Here is a 24,443-nt window from a genome sequence, read left to right on the forward strand (position 1 = left end):
AGCCGTCGGGAGCCGTAGAATAGCAGAGCAAGAATGGATGTCTTGGCTTGCCTAACACTGCTCCTCACTTAGTGTTAAGAGCTCTTGGCTTGGCATGGTGGCTCATGCCTGTAATCCCTGCCCTTTGGGAGGCTGAGGCAGGTGAATCACTTGAGGCCGGGAGTTTGAGACCATCCTGGCCAGAGTTTGTTTGTTTTTTTGCTTTTTTTTTGGAGAAACCTCATGTCTCCTTAAAAAAACAAAAACAAACAAACAAAAATTAGCTGGACATGGTGGCCCACGCCTATAATCCCAGCTACTTGGGAGGCTGAGATGTGAAAATCGCTTGAACCTGGGAGGCGGAGGTTGCAGTGAGCTGAGATCATGCCACCAAACTCCAGCCTGGGGGACAGAATGAGACTCTGTTTCAAAAAAACCAAACAACAAAAAAGAGTTCTTAATGCTCCTGAAAGGTTATTATCTAGCCTCTGCTTAAATACTGGTTCATGAGATAGCCCACTCCCCCAGGATGGTGATCCCAGATGTACTACCCTTTGATTTCTGTCCCAGTTCTATCTGGGGTCTGGAGTACCTATGATGTGTCAGTCACTGTACTATATGAAAGAGATACAAAGTAGAATAAAATGTACCTTCTTCTTTCTAGGAATAACCCTAGTAGTAAAAGAAACAGATAAGTAAATCAGCAATGATGGTTCAGTGGGGTAAGTGGTATTGTTAGGGGTATCTACTTTGCTATGGAGGAGGAGAACCTAAATCAGACTGGAGAATGAGGAAAAGTTTCCTGAAGGAGGCAACCCTTGAGCTAAGTTTTGGAGTAGGAGATAGATGAAGCAAGAGAAAGGGCAGTCACATGAATGAAAGAGCCTGAGGAAAGTACATTCATCAGCACAGCACTTTAGAAAATGGTGTATGTTATTCCGTAGGGCTGGAAAAAGGGAGATTTGTGGCCAGTGATGAGAGGAAGGGTGAGGAAAGGATGCAGAGGCCAGATTGTGAAGGGCCTTCATTGATAAGCAGTCTGCATCATGTATGATTGTATTATCAGAATGTTATTTTATAGCTCATTCCTCTGAAGATGCTTTCAGATTTAACTTGTCTTGCTTTGGAACATGAGGATCAGAAAAACCTGGATTCAATATCTGGCACCACTTAAGCCTCTTTGAGCCTTAGAAGCCTCATTTGTGAAATGAGGGTGATAGTAGCTTCTCCCAACTTTTGTGGTAAAAAAAGAATCTAGACAGGTACCTCATAAAGTGCTGGGCTCATTGCAGATAGAAAACCTGCTTGTTTCTCCCCCCTTTTTTTGTTCTCAAAGTCTCTGTAATAATTACATTCAGCATCCCTACCTTGTCTGCTAGGAGTTCTAACATTAGATTAACATTTTCTTGCAAGAATTCTGTCATTCTTTAAACCTAACCACACAATTCTACATTTTGGAGTGAAGGTAAGCCCGAAGTAAAGGTTTCCCTTATTATTTTTTATGGCTTGATAGAGAAAATAATGAGGAAGGTAAGTTATGACTTTTCCACATATCCTGCTTTTACCAGGCCAAGAGTTAGATGATGAGGATACTCGGAAGACAAAGAAAGTAGACAAAAGGTCAGGGAAGCTATTTAATTTGGTTGACATATATGGAGGAAACAGTGTTGATATGACAAATACGTTTTGTTTGAAAAAGCGTTTTGTGCCTACTCAAGTATAGACACAATATATCCTGAGCAGCGAGTGGGCATGAATCCAAGCGAGTGTAAGAAATACAGCAACGCTAGGAAAGATTCAGAAAAGAAAGAGTTGAGTTATTTTAGTGAAATGATAGCTCAAATTAGAGAAGTGCATGCTGAGAGAAAAGTTGACGTTAAAGAGTAAGGACTGGCCACACTTTAATTTCCTCCAAGGATCTTTTCTAAGAGAGGAGAAAGAAATGTTACAGCGGAAGTGAGTGTAGTAGGTGAGGTGAAAGGGAAAGGGGGAAGATTGAATATTGAAAACAGGAATGAAGGAAAGGGTGACATGTCAGCTTTATTTTTACATGTATTGTGTGTCAAAGCGATGGTCTTTCTTTTTTTACCTAGTCAGGTCTAAACTGTAATAAAATGAAGCCAGAGTGAGATGAACTGAATAATACTCAATTTCATGGAAAAACTTACCTGTAGTTGGCAGTCCTGTCTTTACTTTTGGATTTAATTCCTTTTCATCATTTTCTGTATCAGTTCTTTTGAGAGTACTTGGCCAGTGCTGCAGATAAATACATGCCTATTGGTGGTTTGGTATAATTTGTCTTACATTGCATCTTCACTGGCAGTGTTAGCCTGAGGATTCGTTTCTAGTTTAGCAAAATGAGAATTAGTTTAATAAGATGTTGAGATGGTGATCAGTTTTCCAGGGGTTTGGTTCTGCTCAAGAGCTGGCATCAAATATGCCAAAAAGGCAATAAGCAGGGTGGATCAACTGCCTTAAGATGGGTATGCAATGCTCAAACCAAAGGGTGGCATAGTGAGAGACAAATCATTGCTCCAACGGAATGGAAGAAGTTGCTGGAAGATAACTTCGCTGGAAGTCAGAACCTGAGACGGGAAGGCAGGGAAGGAAATCAAGAAGTCAGTTTTGACCACCATCGCTAAATCCTTCCCAGAGTACCGAAGCAGGCTCATACCCAGGGGAGTCGGGGAGTAGTACAGGAGGAGGAGGAGAAGGAGGGAGACGAAGACAGGGAGAGGGAATTAGTGGAGGATGGGGAGACTGAGTCACAAGGGAAGAAAGGAATTCTTGTGAACTACAGTGGTTTGTAGGACTCAAAAGTAAGCAGGTGGAATTAACCTCATAAAAAATAATGTCTGCCTGCCTAGCTTGGGGTAGGCACCCAACACATCACACTTCCTGTTTTGCTCCCTCACTTGTGTCAGCCCAGATTATTTCCTGCCTGTCCACTGTTAGCCTTTTGCGGCTGAGTATCAGATCTTGACTGAGCATCTGAGCATGCACTGGCCTCTATGGATGAAGAAGCCACAGTGAATCAGACATAACTTTTCTTCTCACATTTGTTTATCTTAAAAAGCATTTATTGTAGAGAGTATACTATGTGCCATATACATTAGTAGGTGCTAGTATAGAAAATACCAAGAGGCTGAATACTGTGGCTCACGCCTATAATCCCAGCACTTTGGGAGGCCCAGGCAGGAGGATTGCTTGATCCCAGGAGGTTGAGACCAGCCTGGGCAACAAAATGAGACCCCATCTCTGAAAAATAAAAAAATAGAAAATAATGTTATTTATTTGCATAACCTAGTAATGAACATTGGGTCATTTGTAATTTTTTGCATTTACAGACAGTGTTACTATGGATATTCTCTTCATAAGCGCCTCCTAGAGCACACATCAAGAGGTCTGTCAGCTACGAACTATAGCAACATGCATCAACATAAATGAATCTTAGGACTATAATGTTGAGCCAAAAAAAAAAACCCGAAACAAATTGCAAAATCATAAATGCAGTATGATTCCATCTGTAAGTAGCCAAAAGTATGCAAAGCTAAACATACAATATGTTGTTTAGTGCCTCCTTATCCACAGGGGATATATTCCAACACCCCAGACGGTGCCTGACACCATGGATAGTACTGAACCTCATGTATACTGTTTTTTCTTAGGTATACATACTTACGATAAAGTTTAATTTATAACTTAGGCACAGTAGATTGACAACAATAATACTAAAATAGAACAATTATGACAATATGCTGTAATAAAAGTTATGTGAATGTGGTGTCTCTCAGCATATCTCATTGCACCATACTTACCTAGTTTTGGACTGAGGTTAACTGCAGATAACTGAAACCGTGGAAAACAGAACTGTGGATAATCAAGAAGTACTGTACATACATATGAGTGAGACTATTATAAAAGCAAGGAGTACAAAACATACAATTAGAGTAATGATGACCTCTGGAAAGTAGAAAAGGAACGAGATGGAATGGAACATAAAGGATATTGTACTGTTCTATCTATACTCAGGTATCAGGTAAAATTAATAGGACGTAGGAAAGTTTCTTGAAGGAGGTGACATTTAAGCTGGATCCTAAAGGATGAATAAAATTATGAGTGATAGCAATAGTGAAAAAGATATTTTTAAAAGAGGAAACTATGAATAAAGATATAAAAGCTATGACCTGGCAATTATATGCCAAAAAAAAAAAAAAAAGACATAAAACCACACAGGCGCCCGGGCGCGGTGGCTCATACCTGTAATCCCAGCACTTTGGGAGGCCGAGGCGGGCGCATCACGAGGTCAGGAGATCGAGACCATCCGGGTTAACACGGTGAAACCCCGTCTCTACTAAAAAATACAAAAAAATTAGCCAGGTGTGGTGGCGGGCACCTGTAGTCCCAGCTACTCAGGAGGCTGAGGCAGGAGAATGGCGTGAACCTGGGAGGCAGAGCTTGCAGTGAGCCGAGGTCACGCCACTGCACTCCAGCCTGGGTGACAGAGCGAGACTCCGTCTCAAACAAAAACAAAAACAAAAACAAAACACCACATGGGCCCACAACCTGACTCGGGAATGACAGAGAAGCCAGGATAACTGAAATACATGTTGGGTGCGGGGAAGCCCAGGATGGGAGTAGATTATAGAGGGGTGTTTGATGTCACACGATAGAATTTTGTCTTTATTCTGCAACTACTGGGTAGATCTCCTGTTTCTCTTTTGTAAAATCAAATCTGTTTTTAAAAAAGTTTTGTTTCGCTTCCAAGTATTACTTTCACTTTCTTCTTTAATTTTTTGAAGTAAAGAGGACTATCAGATTTAAACAAAGTTACACAGAAAATCCTTTTTAAAATTAAAATAATCATTGTTGAAAATCTTGCTGAAGTTCTGTTGTGTTTCTGTAGGTACAATGAACTAAACACATTTTAATCTTACTCAGCGTTGAACATACAGGCTTCATTTGTGAAAAGTCCTGTGTTTGAAGAACCAGGCACAAGAGTAATCACAGAACATACTTTTGAAAGTACATGTGGGGTTTTTGTTGTTGCTGCTGTTTATTTTTAAAAACTGAACCCTACTTGGCCAGGCACGGTGGCTCATGCCTGTGATCCTGGCACTTTGGGAGGACAAGGTTGGTGTATCATGAGGTCAGGGGTTCAAGATCAGCCTGGCCAAGATGGTGAAACCCTGTCTGTACTAAAAATACAAAAAATTAGCCGGACGTGGTGGCGGGCGCCTATAATCCCAGCTACTCGGGATGCTGAGGCAGAGAATTGCTTGAACCCAGGAGGCGGAGCTTGCAGTGGGCCGAGATCACACCACTGCCCTCCAGCCTGGGCGACAGAGCGAGACTCCGTCTCAAAAACAAAACAAAACAAACTGAACCCTACTTTCAAGCCAGTTTACTTTATATTTGCTTTTTCTCACTTTTTATTTTTTTCAGAGTTACATCCTAAAAAATATTTTTAGTTAATTAAAAGATTTTGGTCTAGTTGGAGTTGATATATTAATGTGCAGTAAAGTTTCCCAATGTAGTAAATTTAAACTATGGAAGAAGAAGAAGAAAAGGTAATCTTGCTTTGTTTCTTTCTCCAGATACACTGATAATATATATTATGACCAAAGAGATCTAACTAGCTTGAATTCCTCTTTGGGGAAATAACACTTTACCCAAAGGTGTTTTTTTATCACTTTCTGGGATGTTTTGGGGATTTCATGATTACAAGCCGACCAAATTCCTTTTAGATTCTTAGAGCCTCCTGCTCAGCCTCTAATTGCCACCTACTCTGTCTGATAATTACCTTTCTGTTTGGAATCTAGTATTTTATGAAAACTAAAGATATTTGGTGTTCACCTTGATATAGCATCTAGATACACACCATTACACACCATCCCCTGCACAAGGAAACCTCACTGGGTAGAGGCTTTTGCGGAGACACAACCCTGTATGCACTTGAGGACATTTGGGGAGCTCAGGCTCATCATTTTAGTAAGCGTTTCACAACGTTCTGCTGGAATGCGTAGCCAGGGCTGTATCTTCTTTTAGCTTAGTAAAAACCTGATCTGTCTCCATTACACTATAAAACATATTATGTTGACTTTCAGTGTTTTCACACAGAATGTGAGACCTGCTAAGAGTAGGGTACATGCCATTAACAGGAGCATTTGGGGAGCTAGTATCACAATCTTCTCAAGTTAGATTAGAACAGTGGTAACAGTGATGCCCATCAACCAGTACTCTCAGCCTTTACCCAGAGGCCTCTTCATTCATTTGCTTCTGAGGATCGGCTTTCTGATTGATTCGAGTTAGGTTGACAATGGACTGAACTATCATCAAGCAGCCATAAAAACGTCATTTTTTTTTCTATGCTTGTCAGTCTTTTTCTTTTTCTTTATTACAATCGGTAATTCTCATATTTCTTTTTCCTCCTGGTCTTTGTAACTTTTTTGTCATCAACTCATCTGTTCCCTTAATCCTTTTCTTTTCATGCCTTGTTTCCTGGTGTTTGATTTTGCTTCATTTCCCAAAGTGATCCTTACGTTTCAGCTTTTTAGTCGTTTATTGATAACGCTTTGGTTAATTTTTTCCCCTTCAAACAGGTTTTACAGTAATAATCTCCCTCCCACCGAGCTTTATCATGGTATAATTGATAGATACTCATCTTTATTTACGGGTATTTCTGTTTTACTTTCTTTAACACCAACATTTCTTTTCCTGTCATTGATAACATTTTTTTTTTCCAGAAATGGCAGATTAATTCTAATTTAAATCATTTTGCTATTCATTGTCTTTGAATTCAGAGTTGGAAACCTCACATATGCAAATTCAGTTGTTTGCTGTAATTATCAAACCCTGATTCCTTTAGTGAATATATTCCGTTTTGCATTTAATGTGGAGGGGGGGAAATGAGAGCATTTGTGCAAAATAAAGCTAGAGGGAAAGAAAGGATCATGTGGAATTTTATTTTTTATTAGAAATAACTAATTAAATCTGTGTATAACTCAAGAAAAGGAGAACTTGACCTTTTGTTTGTTATAATGAAGAGTAGGGTGACTGGTTGAATCTCACACATGAGAAAGTTGAGATGTTTTTTCTTGGTGGAGTTGATTACTAAGCAGTGATTATGAAAAAGGACAACGCAGGGGAAAAGTGGAGAGTTCTCATGGTCAGATCACAAGCAGCACAGTCAGACTTGCAGGAGGTAGGATTGACTATATCATGACAATTTTTTTTTCTTTTTTTTTGAGACGGCGTCTCACTCTGTCACCCAGGCTGGAGTGCAGTGGCACCATCTCAGCTCACTGCAAGCTCTGCCTCCCAGGTTCACACCATTCTCCTGCCTCAGCCTCCCGAGTAGCTGGGACTACAGGCGCCCGCCACCACGCCCGGCTAATTTTTTTTGTATTTTTAGTAGAGACAGGGTTTCACCGTGTTAGCCAGGATGGTCTTGATCTCCTGACCTCGTGATCCACCCACCTCGGCCTCCCAAAGTGCTGGGATTCCAGGCGTGAGCCACCGCAAGTATTTTTCAAAGAGATATGACGTGTATTGTGCATCATGGTAAAGCAACCATCGAGTGGATAATTCACTCCCGCATCTTTCTGTAACCAAGGAAGGCAACAGGCTGTTGGCTGCCATGGACTCGGCTGGTATTTTAGATTATCCACCCCCTGGTTTGCAGGTAATAAGAGTGATGCAGAAACAATGTGCCTCCTTGTTTTTCTTCACTTCTTGTGTAGTTTCTCTAAATGCCATTGTGTATCTTTCATCACTCACCTTATATGTCCCGTGATCTTGAGAGCCAGTGCTCTCAGTAACAAATAGCCAAGTAATATGCTGGAGCATTCAATCCCTAGCTCAAAGACTTGTCAGGCTAATGATGAATGACTGTGAAATCCATCCCCAGTTTCCCTACCCAAATTATCTGCATAAGTGTTTTTACTCTGTTATTTAGAGAGAGCGGTGTGATAGGTGAAAAAGAAATGTGAATTTAGGTTTGCAAATAACTAATTTAAACTCCATGCCAAGGGAAATGGCACTGCTTAACTGAGCATGGATAGAAAATACTGGGAACATATGTGCACAAAGTCACCTCCAGAGTATAGCCACATTTGGCAAGACCACTGACTTGGCATAAGCAGTGTAACTTTATATCAGAGGCATATTTTGGATTTTGAGTGACTTATGATAGCGTATTCTATGACGATGGACTCGGAATGGTGAAAGCAAAGAACTATGATGCTGAAGTGGTGGTGAATCCTTCTGGGCAATGTTAAGAGTCAAGAAGGCCAGAGCAACCCAATCTGTGTAGTGGGTGAGGTTCCAAGAACAGGGGGTGGTTAGACGTTCAGGACCTAGTGTGGCTGTGGTGATACAAACAACCTGTACTCAGATCCTACTGTTAAAGAAAAAAATATGCAGTCATGTTTGTTAAAGCACAGTAAGGGAGACTTTATTCAGGACCATGGCGATAGGTATAGGGACCACTGCAACCAGGTCTCGCACTGGGGGAGAAAGATTAGGCTCAGCTCCAAATACATTGTGGGCATGTGGGAATTGGTAGCCAAGGGGCAGTGTGGGGGTCGGTGGATGGAAAACTACCAAGAGGAAATATCCAGGTAAGGGGGATTCTGGCTAACCTCACCTAACAGGATTAGGTCAGGCTTCTTTTACTAATTAATAAAAATGTTTTAAATTTCTTTTTCTTTGGAATCTGTTGCTGGAGAATTAATGTATTTCTTAGTCATATGTCCTTGCTTTTGTCATGTTTCTTGTGTCCTTAAATTGATGTCTGCACTTCTGGTCTAACAGTTGCTTCTTCCATTTATTTATTATCCATTTTTAATTTGTTTTATTTATTTTTTATTTTCTCTTCCACAGACCGTGACTCGTGCTCCTTCCAGTTTTTTAAATTTGCATTCATAGGGGAGGATTTTTCCTGAAGATAGATCTATGGTGGTGTTTGGGTTGGGCACTGTGTTTTTTCATTTGTTGTTGCTTGGTTGGTTGGGTGTATGTGTGTGTGTGTGTGTGGGGGGGGTGGGTGTCTTTTTTTTGGAGACAGGGTCTCACTCTGTTGCCCAGGCTAGAGTCCAGTGGTACAATCTTGGCTCACTGCAACCTGTGCCTCCCAGGTTCAAGAGATTCTCCCACCTCAGCCTCTCAAGTATCTGGGACTACAGGTGTGTGCCACCACGCCTGGCTAATTTTTGTATTTTTAGTGAAGACAGGGTTTCACCATGTTGGCCAGGCTGGTCTTGAACTCCTGACCTCAAGTGATCCACTGCCTTGGCCTCCCAAAGTGCTAGGATTACAGGTGTGAGCCACTGCATCTGGCCTGGGTTGGGTACTTTGGCTTTGGTTCTGGGTGCACACAGTAGTGTAGTCTCCATATGATTTTTTTTCTTTTTTTTTTTTTTGGCTGTATCGGCATCCGTGGTGTCTATAATTTCCTCAGTGGCTCTGGGTGGTGTGGTTGTCAGCAGAAGCTGTGGTGAAATTTTGCTGGGGACAGGGACCCCGGGTGCACCAGTCCTTGGGCCCCATGGTGGCAGTGGTGGGCTAAATGTGCCTGTCCTTGGCCTCAAGGCTGTGTACACTGGCACCCACATTAGCAAGTCTAGGCAGGTCAGTTCTTGGGCATCCCGTTGGCTTGCTTGGGTGCTGGTGGTGGGTGGCATCAGTGTGCTGGGTGAGAGGGTCCTTGGGCAATGGGCGTGGCATAGGCAATGGCAATAGCAATGGCAGGAGGATCCTCTGGCTCCCAAGTGGCCGGTGTTGGTGTTGGCTGCACTGGGCTGGGCAGTCCAGTCCTTAGGCCTGCAGTTGGCACATGCAATGGATGCTAGATGTGGTGGTAGTGGCAGGTCAAGTAGGCCCATCCTCAGGCTTGCGGGGAACTGCTCAGCTGCCCACAGTGGTGGATGGATGGGGTAGGGCGATCCCCAGGCCTTTGCATGGCTTGCCTGGGCACTGGGGTTGGTGGAACTGGGCCAGGTGTCCTGAGGAGTGTGTGCTTTGGTCCTAGGTGGTGGCTGCAGGTGAGTTAACCTGTCCTAGGGTACTTGTACATGCATGGTCGCCTTGCTGCTGGGGCCACAGGGTCACTGCCAGTGGCTTGTGCTTCAGCCCTGGCAGCAGCAGGAGCCAGCAGTGGCTGTGGTGGAGGATATCAGTGGGGCTCCAGGAATGTGGACATTCAAGGGCTACTGGGGCCCAGGGCAGGATGCTGCCTGGTGGAAGCTGGGCCCTCAAAATGGTGCTGTGCCGTAGCTGCTTAGGACTCGAGCAGTATGTGGGGCCCAGCACAAGCTCCCTCCCTGGAGCAGTGCCACAGCGTGGTCTCCGGGCAGCACTCTTTTAGTCTAAGGACCACAAGGGGCTCTCCCGTGGCTCGGATCGCAGGAGTCCATGTGGGAATGTGGACGGCTGGGTGTTTCTCACTTACTCTCTCCACACAGTGGGGAGCCTCTTCAGGGTCCCAGCCAAAGAGGCTGCCTTGCTTCCCTCTCCTTTCTTGCCTTGGGCGTCTCCTGTCACTTCTATGTTGAATTCCAGTGCTCTCTGTTAGATGATCTATTCCAGTTGTGATTCCGTCCTGCTGTTTTGGTTCTTCTTTGTGGAGCAAGCAAGTTCCAGATGCATCTCCTTAGTCATCTTGAGGCCCCTCTTACCTAACTGGATTCTTGCTGAAGACAGGCCAGGGTGATCAGACATCACCCGAGGGTGGTGGAGGATGAGGAACATGAAGATTCTGAGTAATGAGGTTCTGGCGAAACCTGCTAGGCAGGGTTCTTTTGCTAAAACTAGATTTCGAGGAACTGCACAGATGGACCTAGGAGATTCAGAGGCGTGAATAAAGTTTGGCCAAGTAAAGAATCTTTGTCACTAGTTACGTACCCTGTGACTTACTTCCGGAAACCTAGAGATATATGTAGTGATACTGTATTTCATTAATTCTGAGATATCTGATTTATAATACACAGGCTGACAGAGTTTAATTGTTAGTGTTTTTTCTTAGTGGTACGTAACATAATGGTGTGGACTGTTTATTGAGTGGGTCTTACAGTTGACCGAACTATGGTAATAATTATGATCTTGCTACCATTTACTAAGCTTCCTGTATGCCCTGAGTCATTCCAAGGCCTACATGTATTTTCTCATGTAAGCCTCACAATCCCTCCATCTTACAGCTTTCTGGTAAATTCTGGTACTTTATTTCTGGGCTTTTCCTAATAAAATCTCATTAGCCAATGGTTTAGAAATGCAGCCACATTTAACACATTTTACCCCACATAAAGCAACTGAATCCCTGATGTTTTAAAATATGGTGACATGGGATGGCAGAAGGCAGTCACAAAACAGGAAACAATTGGGTTCATTTTGGGGGGATATGGAGGAGGACGGGGCAGGAGGGAAGCTTGCTTTTCTATTCTGTCTCTGATTGTGCCGTACATGAATTCCTGCAAATACTGTGACATTCACATGACAGAGTGCCAAGTCTTCATTTTCTCTTTCTTCCTTTAGCTACTTGCTCTTTTGTAGCCGATTTATCTCTGCAGCCTTCCTTAGGAGAGAATATCCCTCTCTCTGTGGCATTAATTTGGGAATGGCGGCTGGCTGTAGTTAGACAATGGGAGAGTGGAAAATTCAAAGGCCATCCATTTTAGTTGATGCTTCGCGGCTGGTCTTCAGTAATCCCCAGCAATTCTTCCTGTGGACGATCTGAGAGGACGTGGAGGCCAGCCCGCCTCCCAGGGCCACGGAAGAGCAGCAGACTTATTTGTTTCTAAATTGATCTGGCAGATTTGACGCTGCCCCGCATTATTGCAACTTGTGTTTTGACAGAGTGACTTACAAAGAAATATGGCTAATAGTCAGGAAAATAATCGTTGGCTGAGGAGGGCTAAAATTTGTCAAAATTAGAGAGAAATGGGGAGTTTTTTACATTTTTGTTTTACTTGGGCAGTGAAATAATAGCAACATGATTAAAAGGGACAATTTTTCCTCTTTTTTTCCTAGTGCCTAGAACTGTGCTTGGTACATAATAGACCCTTAATGAATGAACAAATCTATCCTTCTGATGGGTCTAGGGTACAACACTGTGTTTCAGACCCGACCTTTAGCTTAACACCGCCCCCACAATCTGCCTGTACATACTTCCTTCATAACTGAGTTTTCTGCTAAGGTTATTTTGACAAACTAAATTTCATTGATGCATGAGAACATAGGACCATGTAGCCTTAGAAGAGTCTGTTGAGTTCTCTTACCTTTCTTTCATGAAGATACTGTACTCATAGCTTCTTTGTGAGGGGATTGGAGAACTGGAAGAGGTGAGGTGAAGTGCTTCGAGATGTTAGTGGCATGGGAACGTCTGATGTTCCTCTCATGGACAACATATTTGGGATTTAGTGTAAAGACCGGTGTTTGATAGAAAACAATGTGTTGAGTGGTGTGATTTTTCAGGTGGCCTCCACATGCGGTGGAGGAATGTGGTAGAGGAGAGCTTTGAGGACAAGTAGGTTTGGAACATCTCTGAGACCATCTCTCCTCTCCTGTTCAGATTCTCTGTCGCTTGTATTCAGCTCTTCCTGTATCTCCTTTCTGGCTCTAAAGAGAAAAAACCTAAATTGTGGTATTTTAGGCGGTACTATCTTTAATATTGCTGTGCTGTTTCCTTTTTTAAATTTAACTGCTGGGGAACATGTACAGGATGTTCAGGTTTGTTACATACGTAAACACGTGCCATAGTGGTTTGCTGCAGCTATCACCCCATCACCTAGGTATTAATCTAATCCCAGCGTGCATTAGCTATTCATGCTGATGTTCTTCTGCCCCACAATCCCCTGACAGGCCCCAGTGTGTGTTGTTCCCCTCCCTGTGTCCATGTGTTCTCAATGTTCAGCTCCCACTTATAAGTGAGAACATGTGGTGTTTGGGTTTCTGTTCCTGCATTAGTTTGCTGAGGATATTGACTTCCAGCTCCATCCATGTCCCTGCAAAGAACATGATCTTGTTCCTTTTTGTGACTGCATAGTATTCCATGGTGTATATGTACCATGATTTTTTTATCCAGTCTATTATTGATGGACATTTGAGTTAATTCCTTGTCTTTGCTATTGTGAATAGTGCTGCAATGAAAATAGACATGCATGTATCTTTATAGTAGAATAACTTATATTCCTTTGGGTATATAACCGGTAATGAGATTGCTGCATCAAATGGTATTTCTGGTTCTAGGCCTTTGAGGAATTGCCACACTCTTGCACAATGATTGAACAAATTTACATTCTCACCAACCATGTAAAAGCATTCCTATTTCTTTGCAGCCTTGCCAGCATCTGTTGTTTCTTGACTTTTTAATCACCATTCTGACTGGGTGGGATGCTTATTGTGGCTTTGATTTCCATTTCTCTAATCAGTGACGTTGAACTTTTTTTCATGTTTCTTGGCAGCATAAATGTCTTCTTTTGAGAAGTGTCTGTTCATGTCCTTTGCCCATTTTTTTAATGGGGCTGTTTGTTTTATTCTTATAAATTTGTTTAAGTTCCTTGTAGACTCTGGACATTAGACCATTGTTAGATGGATAGATTGCAAAAGTTTTCTTCCATTCTGTAGGCTGTCTGTTTGCTCTGATGACAGTTTATTTTGCCGTGCAAAAGCTCTTTAATTAGATCCCATGTGTCCATTTTTGCTTTTTTTGCAATTGCTTTTGATGTTTTCTTCATGAAATCTTTGCCTATGCCTATGCCTTAATGGTATTGCCAAGATTTTTTGTCTGGAGTTTTTTATAGTTTTCTGTTTTACATTTAAGTCTTTAATCCATCTTGAGTTAATTTTTGTATAAGGTGTAAGGAAGGGGTCCAGTTTCAGTTTTCTGCATGTGGCTAGCCAGTTCCCTGAGCACCATTTTTTAAATAGGGAATCCTTTCTCCATTGCTTTTGTCGGGTTTATCGAAGATCAGATGGTGGTAGATGTGCAGTCTTATTTCTGAGTTCTCTATTCTGTTCCGTTAGTCTGTGTGTCTGTTTTTGTACCAATACCATGCTGTTTTAGTTACAGTAGGCTTGTAGTGTAGTTTTAAGTTTGGTAGCATGATGCCTCCAGCTTTGTTCTTTTTGCTTAGGAGTGTTTTGGCTCTACAGGCTCTCTTTTGGTTCCATATGGATTTTAAAATTGTTTTTTCTAATTCTGTGAATAATGTCAATGGTAGTTTAATGGGAATAGCATTGAATCTATAAATTACTTTGAGCAGTATGGCTATTTTCATAATAATGATTTCTCCTATCTATGAGCATGGAATATTTTTCCATTTATTTGTGTCCTCTGATTTCCTTGAGCGGAGGTTTATCCTTCTCCTTGAACAGATTCTTTATTTTCCTTGTTAGCGGTATTCCTAGGTATTTTATTCTCTTTGTAGCAATTATGAATGGGAGTTTATTCATGATTTGGCTCTCTGCATGTCTGTTGGTGTATAGGAATGCTTGTGATTTTTGCACATTGATTTTTTTTTTTAATACCAAGACTTTGCTGAAGTTGCTCATCAGCTTAAGAAGCTTTTGGGCTTAGACGATGGGGTTTTCTAGATATAGGATCATGTCATCTGCAAACAAAGACCATTTGACTTCCTCTCTTCCTATTTGATTACCTTTATTTCTTTCTCTTGCCTGATTGTCCTGGTCAGAACTTCCAATACTATGGTGAATAGGAGTGGTGAGAGAGGGCATCCTTGTCTTGTGCCAGTTTTCAAGAGGAATGCTTTCAGCTTTTGCCCATTCAGTATGACATTGGCTGTGGGTTTGTCATATACGGCTCTTACTATTTTGAGTTATGTTCCTTCAATACCTAGTTTATTGAGGGTTTTTAACATGAAGGGGTGTTGAATTTTCTCAAAGGCGTTGTCTACATCTATTGGGATAATCATGTGGTTTTTGTCACTGGTTCTGTTTATGTGATGAATTACATTTACTGATTTGCAAATATTGAACCAGCTTTGCATCCCTGGGATGGAGCCTACTTGATCATGGTGGATAAGTTTTTTGATGTGCTGCTGGATTTGGTTTGCCAGTATTTTATTGAGGATTTTCACATTGATGTTCGTCAGGAGTATTGGCCTGAAGTTTTCTTTTTTTGTTGTATCTCTGCTAGGTTTTGGTGTCAGGATGATGCTGGCCTCATAAAATGAGTTAGCGAAGAGTCCCTCCTTTTCAGTTGTTTGGAATAGTTTCAGAAGAAATGGTACCACTTCCTCTTTGTACCTCTTGTAGAATTCAGCTGTCAATACGTCTGGTCCTAGGCTGCTTTTGGTTGGTAGGCTATTACTGCCTCAATTTTGGAACTTGTTACCGATCTATTCAGATTCTACTTCTTCCTGCTTTAGTCTTGGGAGGATGTATGTGTCCAGGAATGTATCCATTTCTTCTAGATTTTCTAGTTTATGTGCATAGAGGTGTTTATAGTACTCTCTGATGGTTGGTTGTATATCTGTGGGGTCAGTGGTGATATCCCCTTTATCATTTTTCATTGTGTCTATTTGATTCTTCTCCCTTTTTAAGTCTAGCTAGTGGCCTATTTTATTTTTTCAAAAAAAAACCCAGCCCCTGTATTCGTTGATTTTTTTTTTTGGAAGGTTTGTGTGTGTGTGTGTGTGTGTGTGTGTGTGTGTGTGTGTGTGTGTGTGTGTGTGTGTGTGTGTGTCCGTCCTCAGTTCCTCTCTGATCTTGGTTATTTGTTGTCTTCTGCTAGCTTTGGGGTTTGTTTGCTCGTGGTTCTCTATAGTTCTTTTAGTTGTGATGTCAGGATGTCGATTTGAGGTCTTTCTAACTTTTTGATGTGGGCTTTTAGTACCATAAATTTCCCTCTTAACACTGGTTTAGCTCTATCCCAGAGATTCTGGTACATAGTTTCTTTGTTCTCATTAGTTTCAAAGAACTTCCTCATTTATGCCTCAATTTCATTATTTACCCAGGAGTCATTCAGGAGCACATTGTTCAATTTCCATGTAGTTGTGTGGTTTTGAGTGAGTTTCTTAATCTTGAGTTCTAATTTGATTGTGCTGCGGTCTTAGACACAGTTATGATTTTAGTTATTTTGCATTTGCTGAGGAGTGTTTTACTTCCAATTAGTAAAACAATTAGAAGTGATCAATTTTAGAGTAAGTGCCATGTGGCGCAGAGAAGAATGTATATTCTGTTTTTAGGGGTTAGAGATTTTTATAGATATGTCAGATCTACTTGATCCAGAGCTGAGTTTACATCCTGAATAGCTTTGTTAATATTCTGTCTTGATGATCTGTCTAATGCTGACAGTGGGTTGTTAAAGTCTCCCATTATTATTGTGTGGGAGTCTAAGTCTCTTTGTAGGTCTCTAAGAACTTGTTTTATGAATCTGGGTGCTCCTGTATTGGGTGCATATATAGTTAGGATAGTTAGCTCTTCTTGTATAATTGAACTTTTTACCATTATGTAATGCCCTTCTTTGTCTTTTTTGATCTTTGCTGGTTTAAAGTCTGTTTTGTTAAAAACTAGGATTGCAATGCCTGCTTTTTTTCTGCTTTCCATTTGCTTGGTAAATTTTCCTGTATCCCTTTATTTTGAGCATGTGTGTGTCTTTGCACATGAGATGGGTCTCTTGAATACAGCACACTGATGGGTCTTGACTCTTTATCCAGCTTGTCATTCTGTGTCTTTTAATTGGGGCATTTAGCCCGTTTATATTTAAGGTTAATACTGTTATGTGTGAATTTGATCCTGTCGTCATGATGCTAGCTGGTTATTTTGCAGACTTGTTGATATAGCTGCTTCATAGTGTCATTGGTCTGTGTACTTCAGTGTGTTTTTGTAGTGGCTGGTAACAGTTTTTCCTTTCCATATTTAGTGCTTCCTTCAGGAGCTCTTGCAAGGTAGGCCTGGTAGTGACACATTTCCTCACCATTAGCTTGTGTGAAAAGGATTTTATTTCTCCTTCACTTTTGAAGCCTAGTATGGCCAGTTATGAAATTCTGGGTTGGAAATTATTCTCTTTAAGAATATTGAGGCAGGGTGCAGTGGCTTATACTCGTAATCCCAGCACTTTGGGAGGCTGAGGTGGGCAGATCACTTGAGGTCAGGAGTTGGAGACCAGCGTGGCCAACATGGCGAAAACCTGTCTCTACTAAAAATACAAAAAAATTAGCTGGGCATGGTGGCATGCACCTGTAATCTCAGCTATTCAGGAGGCTGAGGCAGGAGAATCACTTGTACCTGGGAGGCAGAGGTTGCAGTGAGCTGAGATTGTTCCACTGCTTTCCAGCCTGGGTGACAGAGTGAGACTCTATCTCAAAACAAACAAACAAACAAACAAAAACGTTGAATATTGACCCCTAATCTCTTCCGCCTTGTAGGGTTTCCACTGAGAGATCTGCTGTTAGTCTGATGGGCTTCCCTTTGTACATGACCTGGCCTTTCTCTCTGGCCACCGTTAACATTTTTTCTTTCATTTCAACCATGGAGAATCTGATGACTATGAGTCTTGGGGTTGATCTTCTCATGGAGTATCTTACTGGGGTTCCCTGGATTTTTTGAGTTTGAATGTTGGTCTGTCTTGCTAGGTTGGGCAAGTTCTCCTGGATGGTACCTTGAGGTATGTTTTCCAACTCGGTTTTGTTCTCTCCAGCTCTTTCAGGTACCCCAATCAGTTGTAGATTTGGTATTTTTATATAAACCAATAGTTCTTGGAGGTTTCATTCATTCCTTTTCATTCTTTTTTCTCTAATCTTGTCTACCTGTCTTATTTCAGCAAGGTAGTCTTCAAGCTCTGAATTCTTTCCTCCACTTGGTCTGTTCAGCTGTTGTTACATGTGGCTGCATTGTGAAGTTCTCATGTTGTGTTTTTCAGCTCCATCAGGTCATTTATGTTCCTCTCTCAACTGGTTTTCTGCTTAATAGCTCCTGTAATGTTTTATCATGGTTCTTAGCTTCTTTGCGTTGGGTTAGAACAAACTACTTTAATTCAGTGAAGTTCATTATTACCCACCTTCTGAAGCCTACTTTTGTCATTTCATCCAGCACAGACTCTGCCTAGTTCTGTGCCCTTGCTGGAGAGATGTTGCAGTCATTTGAAGGAGAAGAGGCACTCTGGCTTTTTGAGTTTTCAGCATTTTTGCATTGATTCTTTCTCATCTTTGTGGGCTTATCTACCTTCGATCTTTGAGGCTGTTGACCTTTAGGTGGGGTTTTTGTGGAGTCTTTTTTGTTGATGATGATGTTGGTGGTAGTGGTGCTTTCTGGTTTTTGTTTGTTTGTTTGTTTGTTTTTTTAACAGTCACGACCCTCTTCCTTAGGGCCGCTGTGGTTTGCTGGGTCCACTCCAGACCTTATTCACCTGGGTGCTTCCTGCACCTGGAGGTATCACCAGTGGAGGCTGCAGAGTAGCGAAGATGGCTGCCTGCCCCTTCCTCTGAGAGCTTCCTCCCAGAGAGGCACTGACCTGATGCCAGCTAGAATGCTCCTGTCGGAGGTATCTGGTGACCCCAGTTGGGAGGTCTCACCCAGTCAGAAGGCACAGGATGAGGGACCTGCTTAAAGAAGTAGTGTGGCTGCCCCTTGGCAGAGCAGGTGCACTGTGCTGGGGGGAATTCCCCTTGTCCAGACTGCATGGACTCTTCAGGGCCAGCAGGCAGGAAAGACTAAGTCTGCTGAACATAGAGACCATAGCTGCCCCTCGCCCCAGTGCTCTATCCCCGGGAGATCAGAGTTCTGTCCCTAAACCCCTGGCTGGAGTTGCCGAAATTCCCTGAGGGGAAGGTGAGGAGGGATGGATCTGGGACCCACCTAAAGAAACAGTCTGGCCATGATTTGCCGTAGCCGTTTTGCTGCACTGTGGAGAATTCCTCCCAGTCCAAACCAGCCAGTCTCCCCGGCACCGACTGGAGCCACAGTGATTGTGGCTGTCCCTCTCTCTTCTTCTTTTTCAATGACATTAAGGCCTCCCACAGGAAAAGACTTTTGAACCTGTTCTTAAGGGACCAGTGGTATTTCAGTAGCTAGAGGAAGGAGGGGAGAACATTCTAAGTGGTGGGACTGTTCCACCTGGCAGAGACGTGAAGGTGTGAAGAAAGGAAAACATGAGAAAGCAGACACTAGGGAAGAGACTAGAAAAGTTGATGGGGACCAGATCTGGACCCAACAGTCAGCCTGTCTCCTATAGGCCAGGGTTTGGCTATTTATTTATTTATTTATTTTCCTGAGACGGAATCTTGCTCTGTCACCAGGCTGGAGTGCAGTGGCACGATCTTGGCTCACTGCAACCTCTGCCTCCCAGGTTCAAGTGATTCCCCTGCCTCAGCCTCCCGAGTAGCCTGGACTACAGACACCTGCCACCACCATGCCTAGTAATTTTTTGTATTTTAGTAGAGAAGGGGTTTCACCATATTGGCCAGGCTGGTCTCAATCTCCTGACCTCGTGATCCACCTGCCTTGGACTCCTAAAGTGTTGGGATTACAGGTGTGAGCCATGATGCCCAGCCTGTCTATCTTTTTAAACCAATACTTCTGTAATGCTTTCTTAGTCAAGAGGGTCCCACTAACTAAGAAGAGTTTGTCAAACTGTATTTTCAGCAATGTCTATTACAAAAGAAAATATGTTTAATCTACTTTTCTAAATTACCTCTTTTCTTCACATTCTTTTCTTTTATTTTCTTTTCTTGTTTTTTTTTTTTTTTTGAGATGGAGTCTCGCCCTGTAGCCAAGGCTGGAGTACAGTGGTGTGATCCCGGCTCACTGTAACCTCCACCTCCTAGGTTCAGGTGATTCTGCCTCACCCTCCCAAGTAGCTGGGACTATAGCCTCAGGCCACCATACCTGGCTAATTTTTGTATTTTTAGTAGAGACAGGGTTTCACCATGTTGGCCAGGATGGTCTTGAACTCCTCTTTTCTTCACATTCTGATGAACTCTTGAGTCAGGAAAGGGAACCTTCCTTGCAAATTGCTGCAGGAACTCACCGAAGCGGTGTAGGGCCAGTATGCTGGTGTTCTAGCTACTTACCAACTCAGGAATCTGGTCAGGAAAGAGGCTGGGAATGGTACTATTTATGTATTCATGATGGTGACTAGTTGAAAATGGTACCAGAAGAGAAGACAAATGATCAAACGATATCCTTGCATTGAAATCCCACCAGTCTAATTTGTGTATCTGACCATCTATAAAAGTGTCTGGAAGAGGAGGGGGAAGAATTATGAGCTACTTCTGTACAAAGGAACAGTGTAGGGGTTGGAATGAAGCCATGATGAATTTCATCTTTTATTTCTTTCTATATTTCCAAAAATAAAGGAGCACACCTGGAGAGATCAAAAGAGGGGCTGTCTAACCTCAGAGCCTCATTTCTTGATGCCTCTGGACCGCATAATTAAAGTTGTGACTCTCGCTCATCTGATCCGTGTTTGTTCTTCCCTGGCTCCTGCCCACTAGGTTATCGGGCAGTATCCAGGGATCAGGCATGCTTGGGCAACCAAAGAAGGTTGGCCCACCGAAGCGCTCCCCATCTAGACTGCCATTGGCTGCCAGAAACAGCCACGCACTAGTCCCCAAAATACCTTCATGCGGGCCTGCACAGCTTGTACACGAGTCATGCACACTTCACCTGCTGTCATGTGAAATATCTGCTTCTGGGTTTCACTCCCTGAGATGTCAGGCATCATCGGTATGGCAAACCCTTGCCTGCCAAAAGTTCACCCGGAGAGAATATTCAACTTAATTTCTACATTTCTACATAGTGAAAGGAACCTCAGCACACACTGTATCTTTCATTTGGGGATTACATTAAGCAGTCGATTAGTGTGCAGTCTTACCTTTCACGTGTAACATTTTTCTGTAGTTTTCTTTTCTCCATTAATTTGATGGAAAAACAGATAACTTGAGCCACATGCTGCCATATCTAATTCAACTTCAGTCAGGTGCTGTGCAGCACCTAGCATACTTGATTTAGGAATTTAGTACTGGGACTAAGATTACAGTGAAGAGTCCTGGTACTGCTGGGGATGGATTTCCACACCACTTACTTGGAAAGAGAATAATGAAACTAGAGTATCATAGAAGAGAATGTTTTTGAAGATTTAAGCTGAACAAAAGAATCTTTAAGTGTGATACATGGGAGAAAGTTCAGTTCATTGTGATAAACTTTTTGGGTAGGAGCACATCTAAATGAAATTGGTAGCAGAACAGATGTGACTGCAGAGCTGTGGAAACCTATAATGATGTCTTGTAATAAATTATTTAAGAATTTCTGAGCCTCAGGATGTGGGAGGAAAATGAAACAATGAAAATGGTGTGTCAGAGCTTTATACCTTCTATACGTATTTGACGGACATCTGACGTAAGTGCTTGTTTCATCAGATGGCTTTAAGGAGGTGAGATGCCAGGTAAGAGCCTCAGGGAAGGAACAGTGGACAAATTTGTGACTATTTTGCTATTAGCAAGGATAGGTGTTTATAAGTTCTGTTGTGAGTAAAGCTTTTAGAAAATGAAAATCTGTGGATTTTAGAAAGCATGTTATCTAAAGGGGCTTCATTTGCTAACATGTGGCAGTTTGACTGTGGGAGAGATATAAAATAGAAAGCACAATTTTATGATTGCCATTCCTTATGATACTGACCTTAATATTGATTTTAGCCTTGACAAGTGATTGTTGAGGATTTTGTGTGTCTAATGTGCACTGCAGACTGACTTGTGGCCAGAGTTTGAAATGGGACAGACACCACTGCAGCTGTGAAAACAGTTGGATGTATCGCAGTCTAGAAAGACAAATTCCCAAATATATTGTCGTGTGTGGTGGGATAAAGAGTTTTCTTAAATAATATTATTATTTTGTTTTTTACTTGTATTATAAAGTGAATTTGTAAACTCTTTAATAATAATCATAGCATATAAAGACAAATTTTTAGTTTTCTCATTTATCATGTGATATAGCATGGTTTAACTTGCTGTAAATTAGTTTTGTAAAAACATTATTACCACAATTTTTTTTTTGTGGTGGGGAGGGACAGTCATTGGAGTGCAGTGGCACGATCATGGCTCACTGCAGCCTCAGCCTCCTGAGTAGCTGGACCTACAGGTGCATGGCATCATGCCCAGCTAATTTTTGTATTTTTTATAGAGACGAGGTTTTGCCATGTTGCCCAAGCTGGTCTCAAACTTCTGGGCTCGATCAATCCACTTCCCTTGGCCTCCCAAAGTAGTGGGATTACGGAAGTGAGCCACTGCACCTAGCCTTAATCAACACAAAGTTTTAAATGAAATATTATTGCTTTGGGCCTTAGGTTGCATATTGCTTTCATGACCTGATGCTTAACCTTCTTATGATTTACTCTTTAAGAAACCAGCTGGATTATGTTTCATGATTTCTATGTTCTTTTTCTCGATTATAAGATAAGAAAGGTTTTAGGTAGCAAAGTGCAAGCACATTCCAAATCACACACTGGGGACTTTCGTGGTCTTCACACCATCTGCAAAAAAAATAAGATTACATATTCAATGTATGTTCTCCTTATAACATTTTTTCAAATATTAGAGATGTCTTGAGGTCCTCTATAAGAATTTCAACCTGGTAAGTCATGATATAAAGCATCTTGAGACAAATTTATAGAATTACCATTTTATGTATTTTCCCTTGTTTTTCAACATCTTTTCTTTCTATCTTATTACATTATTGAAAATTTTAATTAACAAATAACAATTGTATATGTTTAGAGTACAATGTGAATTTTTGGTAAATGTATACAAGGTGGAATGATTAAATCATGCTAATTTAGCATATCTCTTACCTCATGTGATTTTTTTATGGTAAGGCATTTGAAATTTTTTCTTGGAAACTTTGAAATATATATACAATTTATTATTAACTGTAGTCATCATGCTGTGCTGATCTCAAGAACTTATTCCTCCTGTGAAGAAGGTGAAACTTTGCAGCCTTTGACCAACATCTCCCCATTTCTCTCCCCAGCCCACGCCTCTGGTAACCACCATTATACTCTATTACTATGAGTTTGGCTTTTTAATATTCCACATATAAGTGAGATCATGGATTATTTGTCTTTTTGTACCTGGCTTAGTTCACTTAACATACTTTCCTCCGGGTTCATCCATGTTATTGCAAATGACAGAATTTCCTTCTTTTTAAGGGCTAAATATTACTCCATTTGTGTATCTGTACTACATTTTCTTGATCCATTTGTTGATGGACACTTAGGTTAATTCCATATCTTGGCTAATGTGAAAAATGCTGCAATGCACATGAGAGTGGGAGCACAGATATCTCTTATTTTAGTTAGTTTAGTTTGGAAATGGGATTGCTTGATTATATGGCAGTTCTATTTTGAAGTTTTCGAGTAACTTCTGTACAGTTTTTCATAATGGCTGGACTAATGTAGACTCCACCAGTGTGCAGGAATTCCCTTTTCTCCACATCCTCACCAACATTTATCTTTCATCTTTTTGATGAAACAGGCATGAGGTGATACCTCATTGTGATTTTATTTTGTATTTTCCTAATGATTGAGCATTTGGTGATATTGAGCATTTTCTCATGAATCTTTTAACCATTTATATGTCGTCTTTTGAGAAATATCTACTCAAATCCTTTGCCCATTTTAAAATTGGGTTGTTTTCTTGATATTGTGTTGCTTGAGTTCCTTATATATTTTAGGTATTAACCTCTTATCCGTTGTTTGGTTTATAAATACTTTCTCCCACTCTGTGGGTTGTCTCTTTCTTGGCCATTTCCTGTGCTATGCAGAAGCTTTTTAGTTTGATGCAACCCCATTTGTCTACATTGTGCTTTGGGGTCATATCTCCTACTTGCTTCTGTCTTTAATCAGGGGTCCATTAGGTTTGCAAATGAAATAACGTGACTAAGAAACAATGGAAAACTATAATGTCAAACTGTCTCAAGACTAGCAGTGTAGTGAAGATGCAGCTTAGTGACTAAGTCGTGAGCGTGGACCTTTGCCCACGCAACCTTAAAGCGTGCTCCCTGGTAAAACATGAGACCCTCCAGCAACTTCCTGGCAAAGGGAAATGTAGTTGGTCATTGTTTCCATTATCGGTTTTTTTTTTTTTTTTAATTGAAATTGAAACAGATGCCGAAATCACCTGTACTCTCGTAAACCTTCTGGTAACACTTTGTGGATTCTGGGATTTGCAAATCATCATTTGAGAAGTATAGCCTCTCCTCTCCTGAGCTGACCTCCCTCGCCAGCCTGGTCCCCTCCCGCTGTTCTGGTTTGGAGATTTCAAACCCTTTAATTGTGTGACCAAAAGAGGGAATGGGACAGGCAAGGCCTGAATTGGGTCCTGAAAGATGGAGAAATATTTGCCATACAGATAAGGAGGGATTGGGAGATACAATTTTTAATCTCTTAAGGTTTATGAGAAGATTCTGGAAAAAAAATCTGTACTTAATAACCTGTCATATTCTGTGGGTAGAGA

At 41.5% G+C, this 24,443-nt stretch overlaps 1 protein-coding gene across 18 annotated transcripts in view; it reads left to right on the plus strand.

Moving 5' to 3' along the window:
* SMYD3 (SET and MYND domain containing 3) overlaps nucleotides 1–24,443 on the plus strand; it is a 770,143-nt gene that overhangs the window by 566,168 nt on the left and 179,532 nt on the right. The window contains exon 1 of one of the 18 annotated variants that reach the window (XM_063666196.1): nucleotides 18,460–18,478. The exons of the other annotated variants lie outside the window; for them this stretch is intronic. Within the exon in view, the coding sequence (XP_063522266.1) occupies nucleotides 18,464–18,478 (15 nt within the window). The 5' untranslated portion in view covers nucleotides 18,460–18,463. Of the gene's footprint in view, nucleotides 1–18,459; nucleotides 18,479–24,443 lie in introns of those variants that run through there. 18 annotated transcript variants of the gene reach the window in all.

Source organism: Pongo pygmaeus, chromosome 1, assembly GCF_028885625.2.
Source record: "Pongo pygmaeus isolate AG05252 chromosome 1, NHGRI_mPonPyg2-v2.0_pri, whole genome shotgun sequence".
Classification (NCBI taxonomy): Eukaryota; Metazoa; Chordata; class Mammalia; order Primates; family Hominidae; genus Pongo; species Pongo pygmaeus.